This window comes from Patiria miniata, unplaced genomic scaffold (genome assembly GCF_015706575.1).
Source record: "Patiria miniata isolate m_02_andy unplaced genomic scaffold, ASM1570657v1 HiC_scaffold_22, whole genome shotgun sequence".
Taxonomy (NCBI): Eukaryota; Metazoa; Echinodermata; class Asteroidea; order Valvatida; family Asterinidae; genus Patiria; species Patiria miniata.
Genome location: NW_024037061.1, coordinates 6,308,935 through 6,326,790, shown reverse-complemented (window position 1 = coordinate 6,326,790; position 17,856 = coordinate 6,308,935). Strand labels below are relative to the sequence as shown.

General features: G+C 38.2%; 1 protein-coding gene across 1 annotated transcript in view; it reads right to left on the bottom strand.

Moving 5' to 3' along the window:
• LOC119730672 (IgGFc-binding protein-like) overlaps window positions 1-14,512 on the bottom strand; it is a 73,844-nt gene extending 59,332 nt beyond the window's left edge. Inside the window, exons 1-10 of the mRNA XM_038203663.1 lie at window positions 14,272-14,512; window positions 8,531-8,653; window positions 7,180-7,293; window positions 6,809-6,931; window positions 6,160-6,276; window positions 4,942-5,055; window positions 4,428-4,541; window positions 3,499-3,707; window positions 1,344-1,451; window positions 1,068-1,247 (exon numbers count right to left, since the gene is read on the bottom strand). Coding sequence (XP_038059591.1) covers window positions 1,068-1,247; window positions 1,344-1,451; window positions 3,499-3,707; window positions 4,428-4,541; window positions 4,942-5,055; window positions 6,160-6,276; window positions 6,809-6,931; window positions 7,180-7,293; window positions 8,531-8,653; window positions 14,272-14,350 — 1,281 coding nt within the window. The 5' untranslated portion in view covers window positions 14,351-14,512. The remainder of the gene's footprint in view (window positions 1-1,067; window positions 1,248-1,343; window positions 1,452-3,498; window positions 3,708-4,427; window positions 4,542-4,941; window positions 5,056-6,159; window positions 6,277-6,808; window positions 6,932-7,179; window positions 7,294-8,530; window positions 8,654-14,271) is intronic.
• Window positions 14,513-17,856: the final 3,344 nt, after the last annotated feature.

The following is a 17,856-nucleotide window of genomic DNA, read 5'->3' as shown; positions in this document are numbered from 1 at the left end:
ACACGACCGTATTTTACTAGCGAAGAATATAAAATTGTGAATTCCACCCCGAATATTATCAGACAGTGCTTTCTATGACCAACCCAAAATCTCATTTGATTGTGAACATGCACAACCGAATATCATCAGACGGTGCTTTCTACTACCAACCCAAATCGGAATGTGAACGGAATGATATCCAGGTCTGTTGTTCACGTTTAAATGAATTTGGTTTTGCCATAAACCACCCTGCTGTGTCATTGGTTATCTTTTCAGACACCGGCCAGACCCCTCTCCCAACCTCACATATATTCATACGGCATATTATATTTTGCATTCTCACATCTGCTCGTAAGTTGAAAAAGCAATAGCTGTCAAAAACAAATCAAATGAAAAGACATAAAAACACAGAAACCACCGTGAGAATTGCTTTTAAAAAATGTTATTGGTTTTTAGTGCTTTTAATTTAATTTTTTTCATTTGTTTTTGGTGTTTTTTTTTCCTTCAAAATTTTTATTCGTTTTGTTTTTGTTTGTAATGGCACAATTTTTTTTTTTACTCCGCTTCCTTTGACAAATTTAGTCACAATAAAGAAAAACAATATCACTCAACAATAAATTTAAAACGAATTGTGAAGCACCATTCCCTAGAAAACGGATCAAACTTTTACTACTAAAATCCGAAATGCCAATTGTTTTCGAATGAAAATAAACAGGGTCGTCTCGACACAACAACACAACTTGAATTCAAATGACATTCTTTTATACGCTCAATTCGTCGCTGCGGTCCTATACGCACGTTCAAACGGTGGAACACTTGTACTAGTGATATTAAATAAAAAAAAGAAGCTCATTAAGGTCAAGAAGACGCAATGCCTATAATACTCACTGTATTATAGACCAGCAAAGGTTACAAAAAGATGACTTTTAACAATTTGTCTGGGCGATGTGGCTCAGAACTAAGCTGTGTTTTATCAGCGGTTTTAATCACCCATATCTCTCTATCAATAGGAATGGGTAAACTGTATCTATAGATAAATATTTAAGAAGAGGTGTTTATTCTTTGAATATTAAGGGCCTTATACGTACCTGTTGACCGTTTGGAGTCTGGAATTCGTTGGTAGTATTCCGGTCAAAGTTACCACACAAGCCACACACACTGCCCATGTACAGGTAGGTTGGCAGTCGCACCTCAATTGTCCGCTCGCCGTCCCACTTGACGTAAAATATCGTCATTCCGTCAACAGATATCACATTTACGTCTATTTCCTGCATTGTGATCAGATACAAATATTTTTAATTATGATAAACTGTTATCATACATTGACATATATAACAGAAAAAACGACGAAAATGGCTTCTTACCACAAACAGACCACTCTGTCGGATCCATACGCCTTCCTGTGGCTCTGCAGGTATTGTGATCCGCCGTCCCCCAACGAAAACAACGCCCTCTTGCTTTAAGCGAATGTCCTGAAATGAAATACAAGCATATTCACTATTCAGTCAATAAGATATCTCAAAATATATTTTGAATATCACAAACAAAAAACGTAGACGAAATTCTAATGGGAAATCTACCTCCAACGGTGTTAGTTTAAAATTGTATTTATTAAAATTCGTGATCCAAATATACGCCTAGTATAGTACAGGTTTTCCCGCCCAATTTTTTGAAAGGTTCCTTCCCTTCTGAATATCGGTCATTCGTTTTCGTCTGAATGTGAATGCACGTCTTGAATCCCATTTCAATTAAACGAAAGTTCAATCGTTTTCATTGTCCGTGCATTCGGTTTTGAGAAACCGACGGCCAATTACAGTCATTTACGCAAGCATACCTTTTCTAAATTGATTTCAGGTACAGCTAGTTTAATTGACGGTTAATAACAAAGAAACCCCTAATTGAATCTGGTGCCAAAGGCATTAAACTCAAAGTGAAATAGAATGGTGAATGTTTGAAATCGCCATCTAAAAGCGAAAAAGAAGTAATGTAAACGAATCTGAATGGACACACACGAAAGGTGCTGCTAAATCACTTAATTGATTGAACTGAAATGGATTCTAATGCTCCGGTAGCGAAAATGAAACGCGTGTTCAGAGCGATTCTCAAATTCAGTCGAAAATGATTTTCAGAAGTGAATGAACATTATAGGAAATTGGCCAGGAAAACCTATATTATGGCGGTTAATATTGGAGAAAGTGGGACTCTTTTATCTTGTCTTCTATACGGATCGCATACACTAATCCAGACTGAGACCTCATTGCTCAAAACGATGCAAAGGAAGATCAGGCCAACTTTACTCACTCTTTATCCAGCAAATTTCTCCAAAACTTTCAATAGGCAAAGAAAAGGTCCTCAGTATTTCACCAACAAGTTCGAAGCCTCATTTCATTTTTGTAAGGAGAGCTTTCACATGAGAGGGAAGTCAAATGATTTTAAAATGAAACTGAAGAGTTGTCCGAAAATTTGGGACTCTCAATACTCTGTATATGAGAGTCCCAAAACTTAAGGTACTGAAAACATGCAATACAAGAAAATAGATTGACTTCTGAAACAACCAGTCAAACAACACTTCAGTACTGAATTAATCAACTGTCAGCTGACTGTACCAAAAGAAATATCTAGGATGTTGGGTACTAGCTCACTATTTCTACACATTTCTCCTTAGTCAGGCACCAGAATAATGACTATGAATGAAGATGTCAGTCTTGTCAAACAGTTGGACTATGGATGGACATGTAAAAGTTTAGTCTTTAGCCTCATTATGAAATCACTTGACTTCCCTCTCATGTGCAAGCCAATGCCAAGTATTGAAGAAAAGTCTCCTTTAAAGGAAAGATTCCCATATCTGGCCATCACTTTTCACCTTGTGCACAAACCGTATGAGACTGAAAATTAAAAGTAATATTTTCCTGCTGAATCAATCAATCAATCTTACTTTATTTACCACAGAACAATATGCAGAGAAAATCATACGATCATAATAATGTGGACGGGGGCCTCTAAAAAGCAAGGCTTGTCGAGTAGTGACCCCACATTTGTAATTAATTAAGTTAATTTGACTTGTTCATTTAATGTGAGATACAACAATTACATTTAACACACATACACAAACTACATACACATAACACATACAGATACATGTGACTTTTTAGGACATATTATCACTTTCTGATGGCTGAGGTCAATGAAGGGAACAATCAGTGATGGCCAGATATGGTAATCTTTCCGGTCAGTCTATTTTCTTAATTTGCATGTTTTCAGAGAACAAAAAATTTAATGTTGCAACCTGACGCCACTTTTTTCTTTATATATCATCTCAATAAAGGTCATTCATTGCAAAAGTGATGATAAGACATGAATCTAGGACTGAGAAATATTTCCAATTTTGTTAGGAAATACTTTTTGAATTTTCTGGACTCTAGACTTTGTACACAATCACGGAAGTGGCGTGAGGTTGCAGCATTTTTTCCCCTCAACTTAAACATTCAATTACAAATTTACCAGAGTTGATTTACTTACCGACCCAAGGACCTGCACATGCACCTCATACGTAAACGAACCAGTTGCATTCCCTGTCTTCCCTGCATTATTGACATCGACCTGAAACACTGGACTTTCCTCCACGCATTCCTTCACCAAGACGTACTCACACTCTCCTTGGAAGTTATGCCAAAGGCCGTCGAAAGTCAGGTAGTGTGGGTCGCCCGTGGCGTAGCATATACCGGAATCTTCCCAAAAATAACGAAAGGAACACTTTGGAATTCTCCTTAATGCCAACAAGCAACTTCGTTTGTTTTTATACAAGTCTGGCCTTCCGTGTTCAACACAAAAGTCGACACACTTGGAAGAAACAACCAATCTCTTATCACATGTCAAAACGGTGCCATAGTCTACATTTGACTGACAATAGAACACCTGTTTTCCTAACAATAGCTCACGTTCCACCATACAAATGCAAATGTTCCTTTTGATTGACAAGATTGGCTGTCATTGCTGATCACCTTATGAACCACGTTACAATGCCTAAGGTGAAAGTGGGTGTCCAGGGCAGCCAGTTTTGTATTTGTTGGTAGGCCTATTTCATCTTGGGAAAGCAATAGGATTTTGGAAATTCGATTAATGGATGAGTTTAGTAACGGGAAAAACGACTTTGTTAATCTCAGTAATTCAATTTAACAAATCATGCTGACCACGCATGTCTTGTTATATCAGGAAAAGCCGTGTTGTTATCTGATTTGATATTAATGATAAACATTTCACTGGTCTTTGTAATGTAATTGTTTAATTTCTTATTCAGGATTTTCCACATTGTTATTTTGAATTTTTAGTGTATATTAAGAATTTTATGGAAAGTGCATTTGAATATATTTTGTATAGAATTTGCGCTATTTAAATTAATAAATTACTATTATTATTTTGATTAATACCAATTTGATAAACAAAATTACCTTCCTCGCAGCGATCACCGAAGTAGTTTGCCGCACAGGTGCAAGTATAGAATGTGAAGAAGTTATTACACGATCCCCCGTTTAGGCATGGACTATCTGCACATGCATTCTTTTCTGGAAAAAAAAGAAAAAGAAATATTGTTACAAACATTAACATTGTAGAAACGATTGATTATATTTGGATTTTTCTTGGTGACCAGAGGGTAGACATATGCAAACCCGTATCAATCAATAAATACTCAAATAAAACGTAAATATTTCTATCAAATATCCCGATGATTGTTTTAACTTTGGTGAAGTTGAAGAAATAAATAAAGGAGTTTATTTGGAAGAAATTGTTTACGACTGGGAAGATTTGATCTTTTTACAATAAAGTTACATAGGGACGCTGAGATGGTATTTTTTGAGAATTTTTCCATGGTTGGGGTTGCCATCGTCTTGCTACAGATGTTCTTCCTGCCTTTTTTTTTTATTGTGGGTGGTTGTCATTGGTCTCTCAACTGTCACGACATACCTTGGCTGCAGTCTGACCCTTCCCAGCGTGAGGGACATGTGCAGTTGAAGGCACTTTGTAGATTATCGCAAGTGCCACCGTTTTGGCATGGATTACTTGCGCACTCATCAACATCTGAGGAATTAAAATAATTTCCATTATTGTATCGTATGATTATTATTATTTAATTGGTAAATATAAGCTAACACATCTGGTTCTTCTCAGAACATTTTATATCCTTTAGATAGTGACTTCACATTATATCACACGTGTACCTGCAAAAGTGTAATTTACATCCAATTATATCAAACTTATGGAAACTCTTTCACAGCAGGCAAATCATGAAGGACAAGCGTTTGTCTTTTAGGGGGAGGTTATTTGTTTTTAAATCAAGAAAGTCAAGCCTCAATAGACAACGTTACACTAACACTACTTTTCACAAAATTTGCAGTCGAGACATGAAATAAGGGAAAACATAAAAAGACACTTCTGAGGCTGTCATTCATTATGACAGTTTACCCATTCCTAGGGGTCGAGAGCCCGTCAAGTGGCCCCGTTTTAAACGGTTGATAAAGACCAGTCGGCTGGTCTGAAACACTTTTGAACTCCCGGTACTTTTACTGTTTTATTGGTTGAATGTTCACAATCCTCACGTAGGCATGGCAGTACTACCAGTGAGCCAGTACCAGTATTTCATAGTCCTAAATTCACAATACACCCGTCCGGCACAGCTGCGTTCTGCGCCAAGCTGGGCAGTACGCGCGACGCATGCGCCAATCTCCATATAAGGAGTTGTTTACGATTACTCGCGAGAGGGACGTACCATAATAAAGCTAAAGGGTCTTTCGAAAAACATGAAGTAAACTTGTTGAACTAAATCGTGGGAAATTTATAATTTTTGACGCGTGTTGACTTTTGGACCAAAACATTTTGGTTTTCAAACCTAAAAGGTATTCGGCTCGGGTTATTATCAGCATCCAGACTCCAAAATTGAACAAAATCGTGGGAAATTTATAATTTTTGACGTGTGTTGACTTTTGGACCGAAACATTTTGGTTTTAAACCTAAAAGGTATTCGGCTCGGGTTATTATCAGCATCCAGACTCCAACCGGTGTTTAACATTGTGTTTAAACCGGCCAAGCACACATTTATTCCCTTAGTAATCAACAAGCATGACGTCATCAATTTCGAACTTAATGTTTAAACAATGTTGTATCCTTTTATTTCAGCAGACTCACCGATTGTGCAGTTGTATCCCGTCCATCCGGGGTAACAGGAGCAATTGTAGCCATTCAGGAGATCGTTACAGGCGCCATTGATACACGGAAAATCCAGCACGATACACTCGTTGATATCTATTTGAAAAAGACAGGATACAATCAAATAGAAGAGAATTTAGCAGAAGAGATTTGTGGAATATTGTAGACAAGCCGATGTGGTTTTGCAGTTCTAAAATATTTTTTTTTGCAATTAAAATATATTATTATTAAAATTGACAAACTGCAGCTGTCCACCACTGATCATTTATTCCGATACGCACTGATGTATACCCTTTAATTGCAATGAACTTTTTGAGGTTTTCCTGGTTTCGCGAATGAACGAAAAATTGCAAAGGAAAACAGACAAAATATCACCATCTCTACTTCAGAAAAGACTTGATTTGTTCCTCATAATATATACAATACAATACGTGTATACATTGGTAGACAGTAAAAATAAGGTTTCAGTCTTGACTCAATTTTATTACATCTAATTTGTATGTGAATGCCTGAGTGTACTCTCTGCTTTTAGCATTCCATGGACATCTGTAAAAATTTGAACTTTTAGGAAAGCATGCATAACTGATAGCATGAATCAATTTCAGTAATTTGTTTCCACATGTCTTACCTAATTCACAGAAATCACCTGCCCAGCCAGGCTCGCAGGTACATGTGAAGAACTCGGTGTCTGTGCCAAATTTGTTTGAACACGTGCCATGCTGACAAGGATTGCTCAGGCAAGGTCCGGTTTCTGGGACAACAGAAATATTGATTGAGTTTGTAAGCTTAATAACACACAGCGACTGTTGAATTTCAATTCAGAAACTGTTAAAAAAATGCAAGATGATTAAAATGGCATACAGTTCAGCAAATGTTATTGAGCGGTTGCATTTTGTTATGTGAAATAATTTATTTAAAGTTCATAGATGGAGCAATATTTGCTTAAAAAAAAACATGTAGAGTCAAAAGTAGAATAAAAATAGTCGAAATATTTCATACCGTCTTCGCAGTTGGTACCGTTGAAGCCTGGTGCACACACGCACAAATACTGTGCAACTCTGTCCACGCATGTCGCTTCGTTCAGACAGGGATTGGAACTACATTCATTCGTAGCTAGTGAAAGATATTGAATTCGCATCAGTTTTATATCTTAATTTGCATATTACTAGTCCTTTAAAAAAAAAATATATTTTTGTGCTTGTTTTGGGATTCTTTACTAGGTCATTAAATAACATGTTACTCACATCCATGAAAGTAGTTGAAAGTGAATATACAACATTTGCAAACATCGACAAATAAAATTACCAAGTTTTTACGAAATACCTTAATAGGATGTTAGTAAATGACAGTCTAAAGCATCCTGTAAAATTATGGCACCTGGTATACTGTCATTTTCAAGAAAAGTGGTATTTTTGTATCAATTTCCAACGCTGATCGGCCGATCAGCGTTGGAAACAACTGGCTTTTTTTCAAATACTGGCCCCAATTGACCATTGCACTTGTTTGCAATCGATTACAAATCTATGAACGGGTACGAGCCAGCTAGACTGGTTCCCTGACCTTACAATTCCCCAATGTATGTAAACTGCTCTGTTTCTTCTTATATGGAGTCAGGGAACCAGACTACAGGAAAATGATCGTTTTTCTTGGTTTTTATAGCATTTTCGAACCCAAAACCTCCAAAAAGTCAGTGTAACTATATTTGCTTTATATTTCCAACCCCCCAATTCCATCCATTTCTGAAAATTACAGCAAAAGCAAATGATGTATATTCCCTTTAAATGAACCAAATCAAGGTTTTCGCTCGCGCATGTGCCAATTCGCCTACAGCCCGGTTCATACCTGGCGCGAAAGCGAAAGCGAACGTGAATTTATGAGGTCACGGCAAGTATTCGCGCTGCCAATTTGTAAAAGTTGAACCTATTTCAACTCAGGCGAATTTCGCAGCGAATGTTTCATGACGTCCAGTTCGCTTCGCATCTGCATTCGCATGAAGTATGAACCGAGCATTGGAAAAGCGTATTTTTGGGGGGCGCGAAAAACACCAACAGATGTCACACAAGCCTATTGTCCAATGTACGGCTAGCTTTCAACAACACGTGGGTTTGTCTATCCAAAAGTATGTCCCACAATTCGTTTGCTCACAAGAAACTTCAACAAAGGGTTAGTTCGGTCATACAACAAAGTTCGGTCATCAAAACAGTTTACATCGCAAAAACATAAACGGAGAAACACGTCAAATTCTGTACCTACCATGCAATTATTTTGAGATCGATGTCTCTTTTCTGAGTGGTCTTTACAGATTAAGATTAAAAAAACAAAACACAAACAACAACTATCTTAAACTTACGCATATCGCAGAACATGCCCTCATATCCTTCGGAGCATTGACAGGTGGCATTCATTGTGGCATTCAAACTTTCCACGCACACACCAAATGCGCACTGCAGCTCTTCGCATGTCAAAATTGTACCTTTGATAGAAGGAATACTTACAATGTTGATGTTAATAAAAATATCAAGAAAACAAAGACAATTATATTATGGTTTTACACTTTCTACAAACGCATAACCGACACAAATTATTCAAATTTATATGCCCGTGAATACTGTGATCGAGTCTCTTAGAGAAGTGCTATTTGTACCTTGGACAATGAAATAATTGCTCCACAAATTTTCACCGAAGAGCGTTTCTTAAATCTCTGTGTATTTATATATCGAGAAGTTGAGATTGGCATAAGTTTATCACCGGTATCGCTTTACACTAATGCCGATAATGTAATTTCCAGATATCAACTATTATGTAATAAAGATACATTATCCTCACGCAAACAAGTGTGTATTTGCCTGCAATCAGGGAGCCTCTATTGTCCCTCTTTCGTTTGTACACTAACTTTTTAGGAAGACCTCCCATATGTTTTGTACACGATCGCCAAATTGGGGAAATATACGGGAATTATATTTGAACAACCTTTTATTTAGTATTTAGAGGCAATGATTGTCTGAAAAAAAAGAGAGACTATTTTGTGTTATGAGTGCGTTCGATTACTTCCCCAGCTTACTCGCGCCTGGCCCCTCGCGTGATGACAGACATGCGCAGTGGAGCTAAATAAAGGAACAGTTTCGGGTAAAGTTTCGTGCAAGAGCTGGAAGCATGGGCGTCACCAGGATTTTTTTCTAGAGGGGGAAAAACATATTTTCCCAAACAATTCCTGTATTTCTCAACATATTCTCGATTTATCAGTTTTAGAGGGAGGGGGCGGGACATTTTGCCCCCAACCCATTAAATTTAAACCAATATGACTTCTCGCCTCTTTTTTTCTTCTTTTTTTCTCTTTTTTTCCCTTCTCTTCTTGTGCTTTTCCGGGGAAGGGGAGGGTTTGCGCCCCCCCCCCCTGCGACGCCCATGGCTGGAAAGTTGAATTTAAGGCTGCATCCGAATCCGCATCAATTAACTGTCAAGAGTACGTCAACGCCGGGCCCAGTGAAAATACCGGGGACGCGCTGACAATAATTCGTAGCCGTAGCTCCGTGCATATACCTAGCTACATAGGGTTTGTAGCTCTATGCTCCGTGGAAGCCCGTTTCGGACACCGCCTGAGGCGCCCGCCGGACGTTGCATGGCCTTATGGGATACTGACCCCAGTATCCGGCTCGGCGAGTCGGTTACTTGGGCCAGGCTCGAGTTAGCGTGAGAAGTCACGTGAGAGGTAAATCGAACGCTGTCGCGCTTGCACGACACGTATGTTTCAGCCCCATAGACCGTGCGTGCATTTAGTTGTCTTCTCACGCATGCGCAATGGTTTCCTCCGCGTCGTCGGCTTGCAAACAGTGGTAGCAGACGACGCACTGAACGATTGTCTGGTTTTCATGTCTTAAAATGTATCCTTCTCAAACGTACTTAAAAGATGATTCAAACCAAAAATTATCAGTAGACCAAGTGAACAAAGATATAAATTGTCTCTACAGTGTGGTAACGGCGCTAAAAACCTTTTCAAATATATAAAAAAAAAGCAATAATTACGGACAAAAAACGTACAAAATGAAAAGGAAAATCATCGTTCGCTTTTGAGTTTGGTTTACACATTTGGACAATTTGCCGGGTTTACCTCAGATCAGCCGTAGTACCATCGGAAAGGATGATAATTATTTCCATTTTACAGGTGATTTGATGTAAGAAGGAAACCTGTAGCTTATAAAAATCGTCATTTTTCGAGTAAACCCATTTTGAAAGCTTCGTGCACAAATACACTGGTCCCAGTGCCCTCAATGATCGTACTTAACTGCATTTCAGGGCCGGGAACCAGTCAGTTGTAAATCGTTTCAGTTAAATGTATTATACATTTCCAACGCGTCAAAAGATTACAAACGGAACGGAGCTGCGCGTGGCTAGCCATATGTTTACGGGCCAGATTCTAGGGTCTGTGTACAGGTACGTGCACACTAACGTTACATTCAACGGAAAAAAACGTATAACGTGAGACATTACTTTTCTCATTGAAACGGTTTCCGACTTAAATGATATTTATACATCGCACTTTCCGTGGCATCCTTTACCATTTTTCAGTGAAGACAAGTTTACAATTACTCGGCAAAACTGAAAAATTATCCCCTAAACTGTCGCCTGTTTTGAATTTGTGACCCAATACTTTCGTACTACTACTACACGACACGGAAAAACAAAAAAAATGCATCAAATACTCTTTGTTTTTTTGCGCTTAGGTTTGCAAAAGTGACTTTGATTGCCTAAAATTCCTGTCCACGTGGAAAGAAAAATTTATCAAAGTATTTCGAGCGTGATGTTGACCGATACTTCAGTGGGTCAAACTGCGACTGCAAACATCGTTCATGTTTGCTGATCAGTATTTCATATTTTGAGTGCGCATGCGCGCAAACTAAATGAGCGGCTGAAACATACGTGACGAGTAAGCGCGGGGGAAGTAATCGAACGCACTGGTTATGTGTTTCACTCGAGCTGAATTTTGACTTGACCCGAGCCGGGTGTTGCGCTTGGTCTGTACAATATGCGTACATGCACGTACACACGCAAACTGAAGTAGTAGCGTGTTTATTCAGACACTTGTTGCACTTTTTGGACTGTTTGTAGGCTATTGTGGATATCGACTTCAGTCTGATTTCAGTCTAATCTAATAAGTTCAATGGCGCTCCTAATTAAAAAGCTCATTTAACTATCATTACATAGGGTGGACCGATTTTTTTTGTTAATGGCTCATCGGTAGTAAATAACTTTTATAATGCTAACAAGTGAAACATTAAATTTTTAAATAATTGGTTTAAGGTGCCGCACAAAAAAAAAAACCACACACAACAAAAATCATGGGGACCAACCCTTTAAAAATATGAACTTATTGAGAAATTGTGATTGGTTCAATTTACGGGTAGATCTTTAGTGACATATCAGGAAGCTTAAATCTTGCCTAAAAAGCCGATGTTTGTACAAGGCCAGTTACCGCAGTAGAAGACTGTTGATTTTACACAGGCGCTAAACTGTTTTATTTTATGATTATCTTTTCTTCCAATTTTGCCATTGTTTAACCAAGGTCCTCTAGAAATACGGCAAATATCGCCTTCAACACATTTTTACATAAGTTGAAAAAGGAAGTTAACTCTTTGGATTTGAAAAGATTTACATTATACTTGAAGATCGATACCCTTTACAATGTATGGCAAGGTTCGATTGTGTGCCTGCTTTCACACTTCTCTTTACGAAAGTGTTACTGGTATTCCGTAATTCTCAAGGCCAACATAACGATTACAAGAATCAAGGTAACGTGTTTTCAGAAAGGGTGTGTTAAAACATTTCAAAATATGAAAGACACTCAAAAGTTATCCCTTGGACAAAGCGTAAGCCTCATATTGGATGTACATTGGTATAAACTAAGTTACAAAACACAAAACTCTAACGGGATTGCAGCAATTTCAAAGGCAAACTCAATGACGTTAATTAAATAGCACTTGAACCCAATTACATTATTCTTACTAATATTGGGTAAGCGTGACAGTAACCCATTACTGTGGTCCAGCTTGGAAGGAGCCCGATTTAAACCCAGGGCCAAACACTGAAATATTTTTCTCTGCAAAACGTTGGTATCTTTCCAAATAATACTCAAGAAATGGTTATTGCTTGTGTTTATTGCTTGTTGCTGGTTCTCTTGTGTTTTTGTTCTTAATATATAAAAATCGTTGTATTTTTTGCTTAGCTGCTAGGCCTATATGAAATTTGGCCGAGATTGTTGAAGTTAGAATTAGTCAGGTTCCTGTCTTTCTGCACTTTTCATCAACTACTGGAAGAAGTAACGCAATTGTGAGCCATGCCAGGGTTTACACCATCTACAAGCCCCAATGTCTTCTTGTGAGTCTTCAGTTGTAAGTGAGTCTTCATGGGCGTAAATCCCGGGCGGGGGTGCGAGGATATCTTCCTCCCACTTTTGACCACCGGGGATGGGAATTTGGGTCATCCCCTAGAATGTTCGTGGTGAGAAATAAAACAATTGCCGATCTTGAGGTATTAACCTTTCAACGGCACAAACTTATGAAACAATTTTGAAAACCGATAAACAAAGAGTACAAAAGCGCTGTTTTAATTGTTTTTATTCGGGTTAAGAGATGTAAGTGCGCAAGTTTGCATTAAATGTACATTGTTTCATTAGTGCCACCTGGTGTCCACCCCTCCCCCCCCCCCCTCACGGCTTATGATTTCCCACGACTGGGCAATGGTTTTTTGAGACATGGTCATCCCCCATTCTCCACCGCCGACACGGATTTACGCACGCACTGGTAAAGCGAGTGACAATGTTACTTTTCTTCAAACTTTTATTAGTCCATTTCTCACTCTCCCTTGTTCATTTCAACTTTACACAGTTATAAAATAGCCACAACGGCAAAGTGGCCTCGGTTACGATAGGACGCTGAAGGTAAACATTCCACACAAACACTTGAATGCTTTCCTTTAGGATTTGAAGAGTCTTGAAAAAATACTATGCAAACACAGGGTTACGCAATTATCAAATACGTGACACCATTGGTCCAGTTGACAAACATTGCTCTACGATCGGATTTGGCGAGGAACTTGGAAAAAAATCTTGAAGAACAACTATGTAACTAGCATTTATTAGATTTATTTAGGAAAAAAAATTCACGAAGCAACTGATAATCAATTACCTACGTTTACCAAAATGATCCAGACGATATCGCATGAACGCAAACTCATACCACCACTTATTCTGTGCTAGATGTTAAACTCATACTTTTTTGCATGTACGTGTTCACCTGTTATAGAACGTGCAGGCCTTCCATTATACAACCCGGTACCGTTTTAACCAAGAAATGGTGACCTAGGGCAGTTTTTAACAAAGGCACGGTGATCAAAGGGTTTCTTTGAATTAGCAAATATAATTGCCACCTTAGAATATACATAGAATTTAACATGAAGGTTACAACCATTCGGGCAACCACCAATATTACACACACAAAAACCCAATTCTATCCTCGGGAAATGGATGAAGACCTTCACTTAACAATTCCAGGATCTACCGGATATAATTCACTCATTTTTTTTTATGAGTGTTACTGTCCTATTGGGCTTCAAAACAAATTCAATACGTCTATATATATATGTGCAATGCAACGGACATTTCAATGACAGTTAGATGTCAAAGAAATTGTATGGTGTCCTCAGAAAACCACACAAAAGGCTCCTGGACTGATTTGAAGTTGCAGAGAAAATTTATCAGGTAGTTGGATACAATTACGGTGTAATTTGATGTAGGTGAATTTTGGAAAATTGAAACATATTTTTAATACATTGTACAGTGTATATATAAAAAAAAAGAGTTTGAAAGATACCACGGTTTTGTCGTAATTAAATTTTCGAGCACATATTACCATTTCTTTAACATCAATATTGTGGTAATGGTTGTTTTATGTTTTTTGAGGGAAAAATAGAAAAAATGTGGACCATGCGAAAGGCTTTCTTAGATCACGTCACATATCTATGAATCAATTTAACTTGATGATCTTACTTTTAAGAAGAAAAACGCAAAATCAATCAACATAAGGCCCCGACACTTACCAGTATCCTGACATGTAGCTAAGCATGCCAGCCCCACAACAAGAAACAACCAGCAGCTGAACTTCGTCGGTGCAGTCATTGCTGTTGATTCGTACTTCTACTGATTTTTTTCACGGATTTCTGTTTTAAGATGACATATCCATTTCAAGCTCACCCGAAGACGGTCCACCTGCCGACGTCTACCACCCTGACGCAACTTATCTTCGCTAAATTACGAGACAGCAGTGTAAGATTGTCGAACATTACTAACCCAAGTTCCAAGCCGATTATCGGCGCCACGTCTGTCAACGAGCACCACCGGGTATACAACGGGGAAAGTAAACCTAGGCTTTATACAATAAAGTGTCAACAAGGGCGGATCGCAGCATGTTTGTGGCCCTGTTTTCAATGCAAACATTTTCACCGCCCCAATTATATCGTCTATTTTTCCCCCAGAGAGAAACCCACTTTACTTTTTCCTTTACAAAGATTTGGATGTTATTTTACAAGTTTTAATGTAAATATTTTATCGACTGAAACTGTTTTTTTTCTCGGTATAGAGGACCATTTATTTTTTACTGCTCCTGATCCGTTTCAAAATTCCCCACGTGTATCTTTCGGTCATCAAATAGTTTACATCGTAAAATAATTTAATTCTGGAAATGTAACTATACGCTCCAGACCGATCAACAATAGCCCCTATGTTACTTTTGTGTATTCATTTATTAGTGGGCGCATCATTCCTTTCGATTTGTTTCGATCTTAAATGCAATACAAATACTTGTGTTATTTTTGTAACAATTTTAAGGTTTTCAAGGTTTTTAATAACTTTTCAATGATTATTAAAGGGAAGATACAACCTTTGCAACATCCAAAAAAGAACTGATCAAATTATCACGAAATACCTTGGATTGTTAGGGAATGACAATCTAAAGCATCCTGTAAAATCGTGGCTCCTGGTGTGCTGACATTTTCAATAAAAATAATATTTTTCCCAACTCTGGTCGGCCGACCAGCGTTGGAGAAAACTGGCTTTTTCAAAAACTGCTCCTACCTTTTCATGTTTAGTTATTCCGCATTGTCTTTGCAATCGATTACCCACTTGTGAAGGGGTACAATCCTGCTAGACTGAATCTTTGACCTTGAATTGCTCCGTTTCATCTTAAGTGGGGTCAGAGAACCAGACTACAAAAACACGATTGATTTTCTTGGTTTTTCCAGCATCTACGAGCCCAAAATGTGAACAAGTCAGTTTAGCCATATTTGCTATAATACAATAATTCTCAAAATTCATTTAGGCCTATTTCTGAAAAGTGCAGCAAAAAATATTGTACATTCTCTTTAAGCGCCTTGAGCGTCAGTTTGAAGGTTTTGGTGCTATATACGATTATCATAATAATTATTATAACTATAAAGCGCAAGGTATTATGTGCGCGTGGGTTCAAAAGTTTTTTTCACGAGCTGATAGCGCACAAAACGGGCAACCCGCGAGTCGCCCTCACCCGCGCCTACATCGAGAAGCCTGCTAGGCAAAACCTTGTATTATTATCTAGAAAACCCCAGCTTCATCGAACTGCAATACCCGCATACTCATAGACGGAACATCTTGGAGGAAATAAACGAAACAGACCTTGTCAGTTCTGGACTTGATTTGCAATTTGCATCCCAGTGCTGGGACTACCCAATATACGGAAATAGGCAATCCTATAATGACCTTAAAAGACTACCTGTTCTTACCTAAACAAAACCGGTTCCTTTCAATATGTTTTAATCCGAGTAAATAACAACTTGGCCAGACTACATTATGGTCTACTAACGCATTGACATCCCGTAATAGGATTAAATCTGCTTTATCCACCGAAAGAGAGATACCTAACATCACTTTTGGTATGATACGTCGCACGCCTTAATTTATCAATGCCCATTGGAATGACGCGGCTCTGGCATTTTGCTCGCATCCCACGCAATTTCCCGTTGTCAAGATTTAGGACGTGTGTTTGATTTGAAGGCGGGGATTGTAACTACAGGGTTTCCCTAAAACATTTCCCTCTGGAGGATGTACACAATTCTCGTAATTTATGAAGAACATTTCAAATCCCATTATATATTTGATGAGCCCAATAATTTGTCTTTCTTGTGTGAAGTTTTTTGTTGGATTCGGTTGTAGTTTTGAAACAAAGACCATTAATGTAACACCAGTCTATTTTGGTCCATTCCAAGTCATTGGCATCGCGAGGGGGAGGGGCAAGGGGGCGCTTGCCTACCCCCCAGAAAAGGAAGAAAAAAAAGGAAGAAAAAAAAAGGGAAAAAAAGAGGCGCGAAGTCATAGTGGTGTAAATTTCATGAGTTGGGGGGGTGGCAAAATGTCCCTGCCCCCCTCTAAAACTGATAAATCAAGAATATGTTGAGAAATACTGGATTTTTTTGGTAAAAATACGTGTTGCCCCCTCTAGAAATAAATCCTGGCGACGCCCATGTTCCAAGTTTGACAATACATAACCTACACGTGTCAAAAAGAACATGTCCTACTTTTGATCCTTAATAACCCTGTCGTTTTTCAAATGGAATTCATATCGCGTAAACGAAGCATGACACATTTTATTGAGCGACTTTAAACGTCATACGAAATACTGACTTTTCGAATCTACCAATTTCGACTTGACGGCCTCCACTGTCGACACAGCGCTAAAGACGGGGCTATAACTTCACTCAATAAAGAAAAGTGTTTAGGCTCATCAATTCTATAATTAAATTTGAAATTTTACTCAAGAAATTACGAGAATTCTGTATATCCTCCAGAGGGATTTTTTTTTGGGATACACTGTAAAAATTTCAATAAGCCACAAAGGGAAGCTAACCAGACGCTCGTAAGAGATGATATAGAAATCGAATTGATGTCCAACTTGAGGTCATTTCGTCCATTAAACTTCTTGGAGTGACCATCCAAAATGACCTTAAGTGGGACCAGCAGGTTCAGCAACTCATTACGAATGCCTCACGTAGACTTTACATTCTTAGCAAACTTAAGAAATATGGTGTTAAAATTGACGACCTCATCTTAATCTATAAGTTACATTCGTCCTACACTTGAATACGGTGCAGTGGTGTGGTCTTCGGGTCTGGCTGTCAATCAAGTTCAAAGTTTTGAAAGAATTCAGAAGCGTGCAATCTCCGCATAATCCTTTACCCAAATGTCTTGCCATTATAACGATGTTCTCAATCTCCTAAACATCCAATCGCTTTCAGACAGACGTGTTGACCTCACCACTCAATTTGCCAAAAACTTGCTTACCTCTGAAAAACACCGTCTTATGCTTCCCAACCCAAGACTCTCTCTCTCACCAAACGAAATCTCAGAAACTCCAACCACCTAACCATGCTTCGTATCAATACTCAAAGATATAAGCAATCTCCTGTCCCCACTATGATCAGATTAATTAATTCTCAGTAGTTGTGGTTTTTTTGGTGTTTATATACATGTAATTGTTCCTCCTATCTTATTCTATTTTAATTACTCAAATTTTATCTGTAATGTGAGTCACTGTTATTGTTTTTTATTTGTTCAAGCTTTACTGTTTACATGTATGTAATGCTTAGCAATCATTT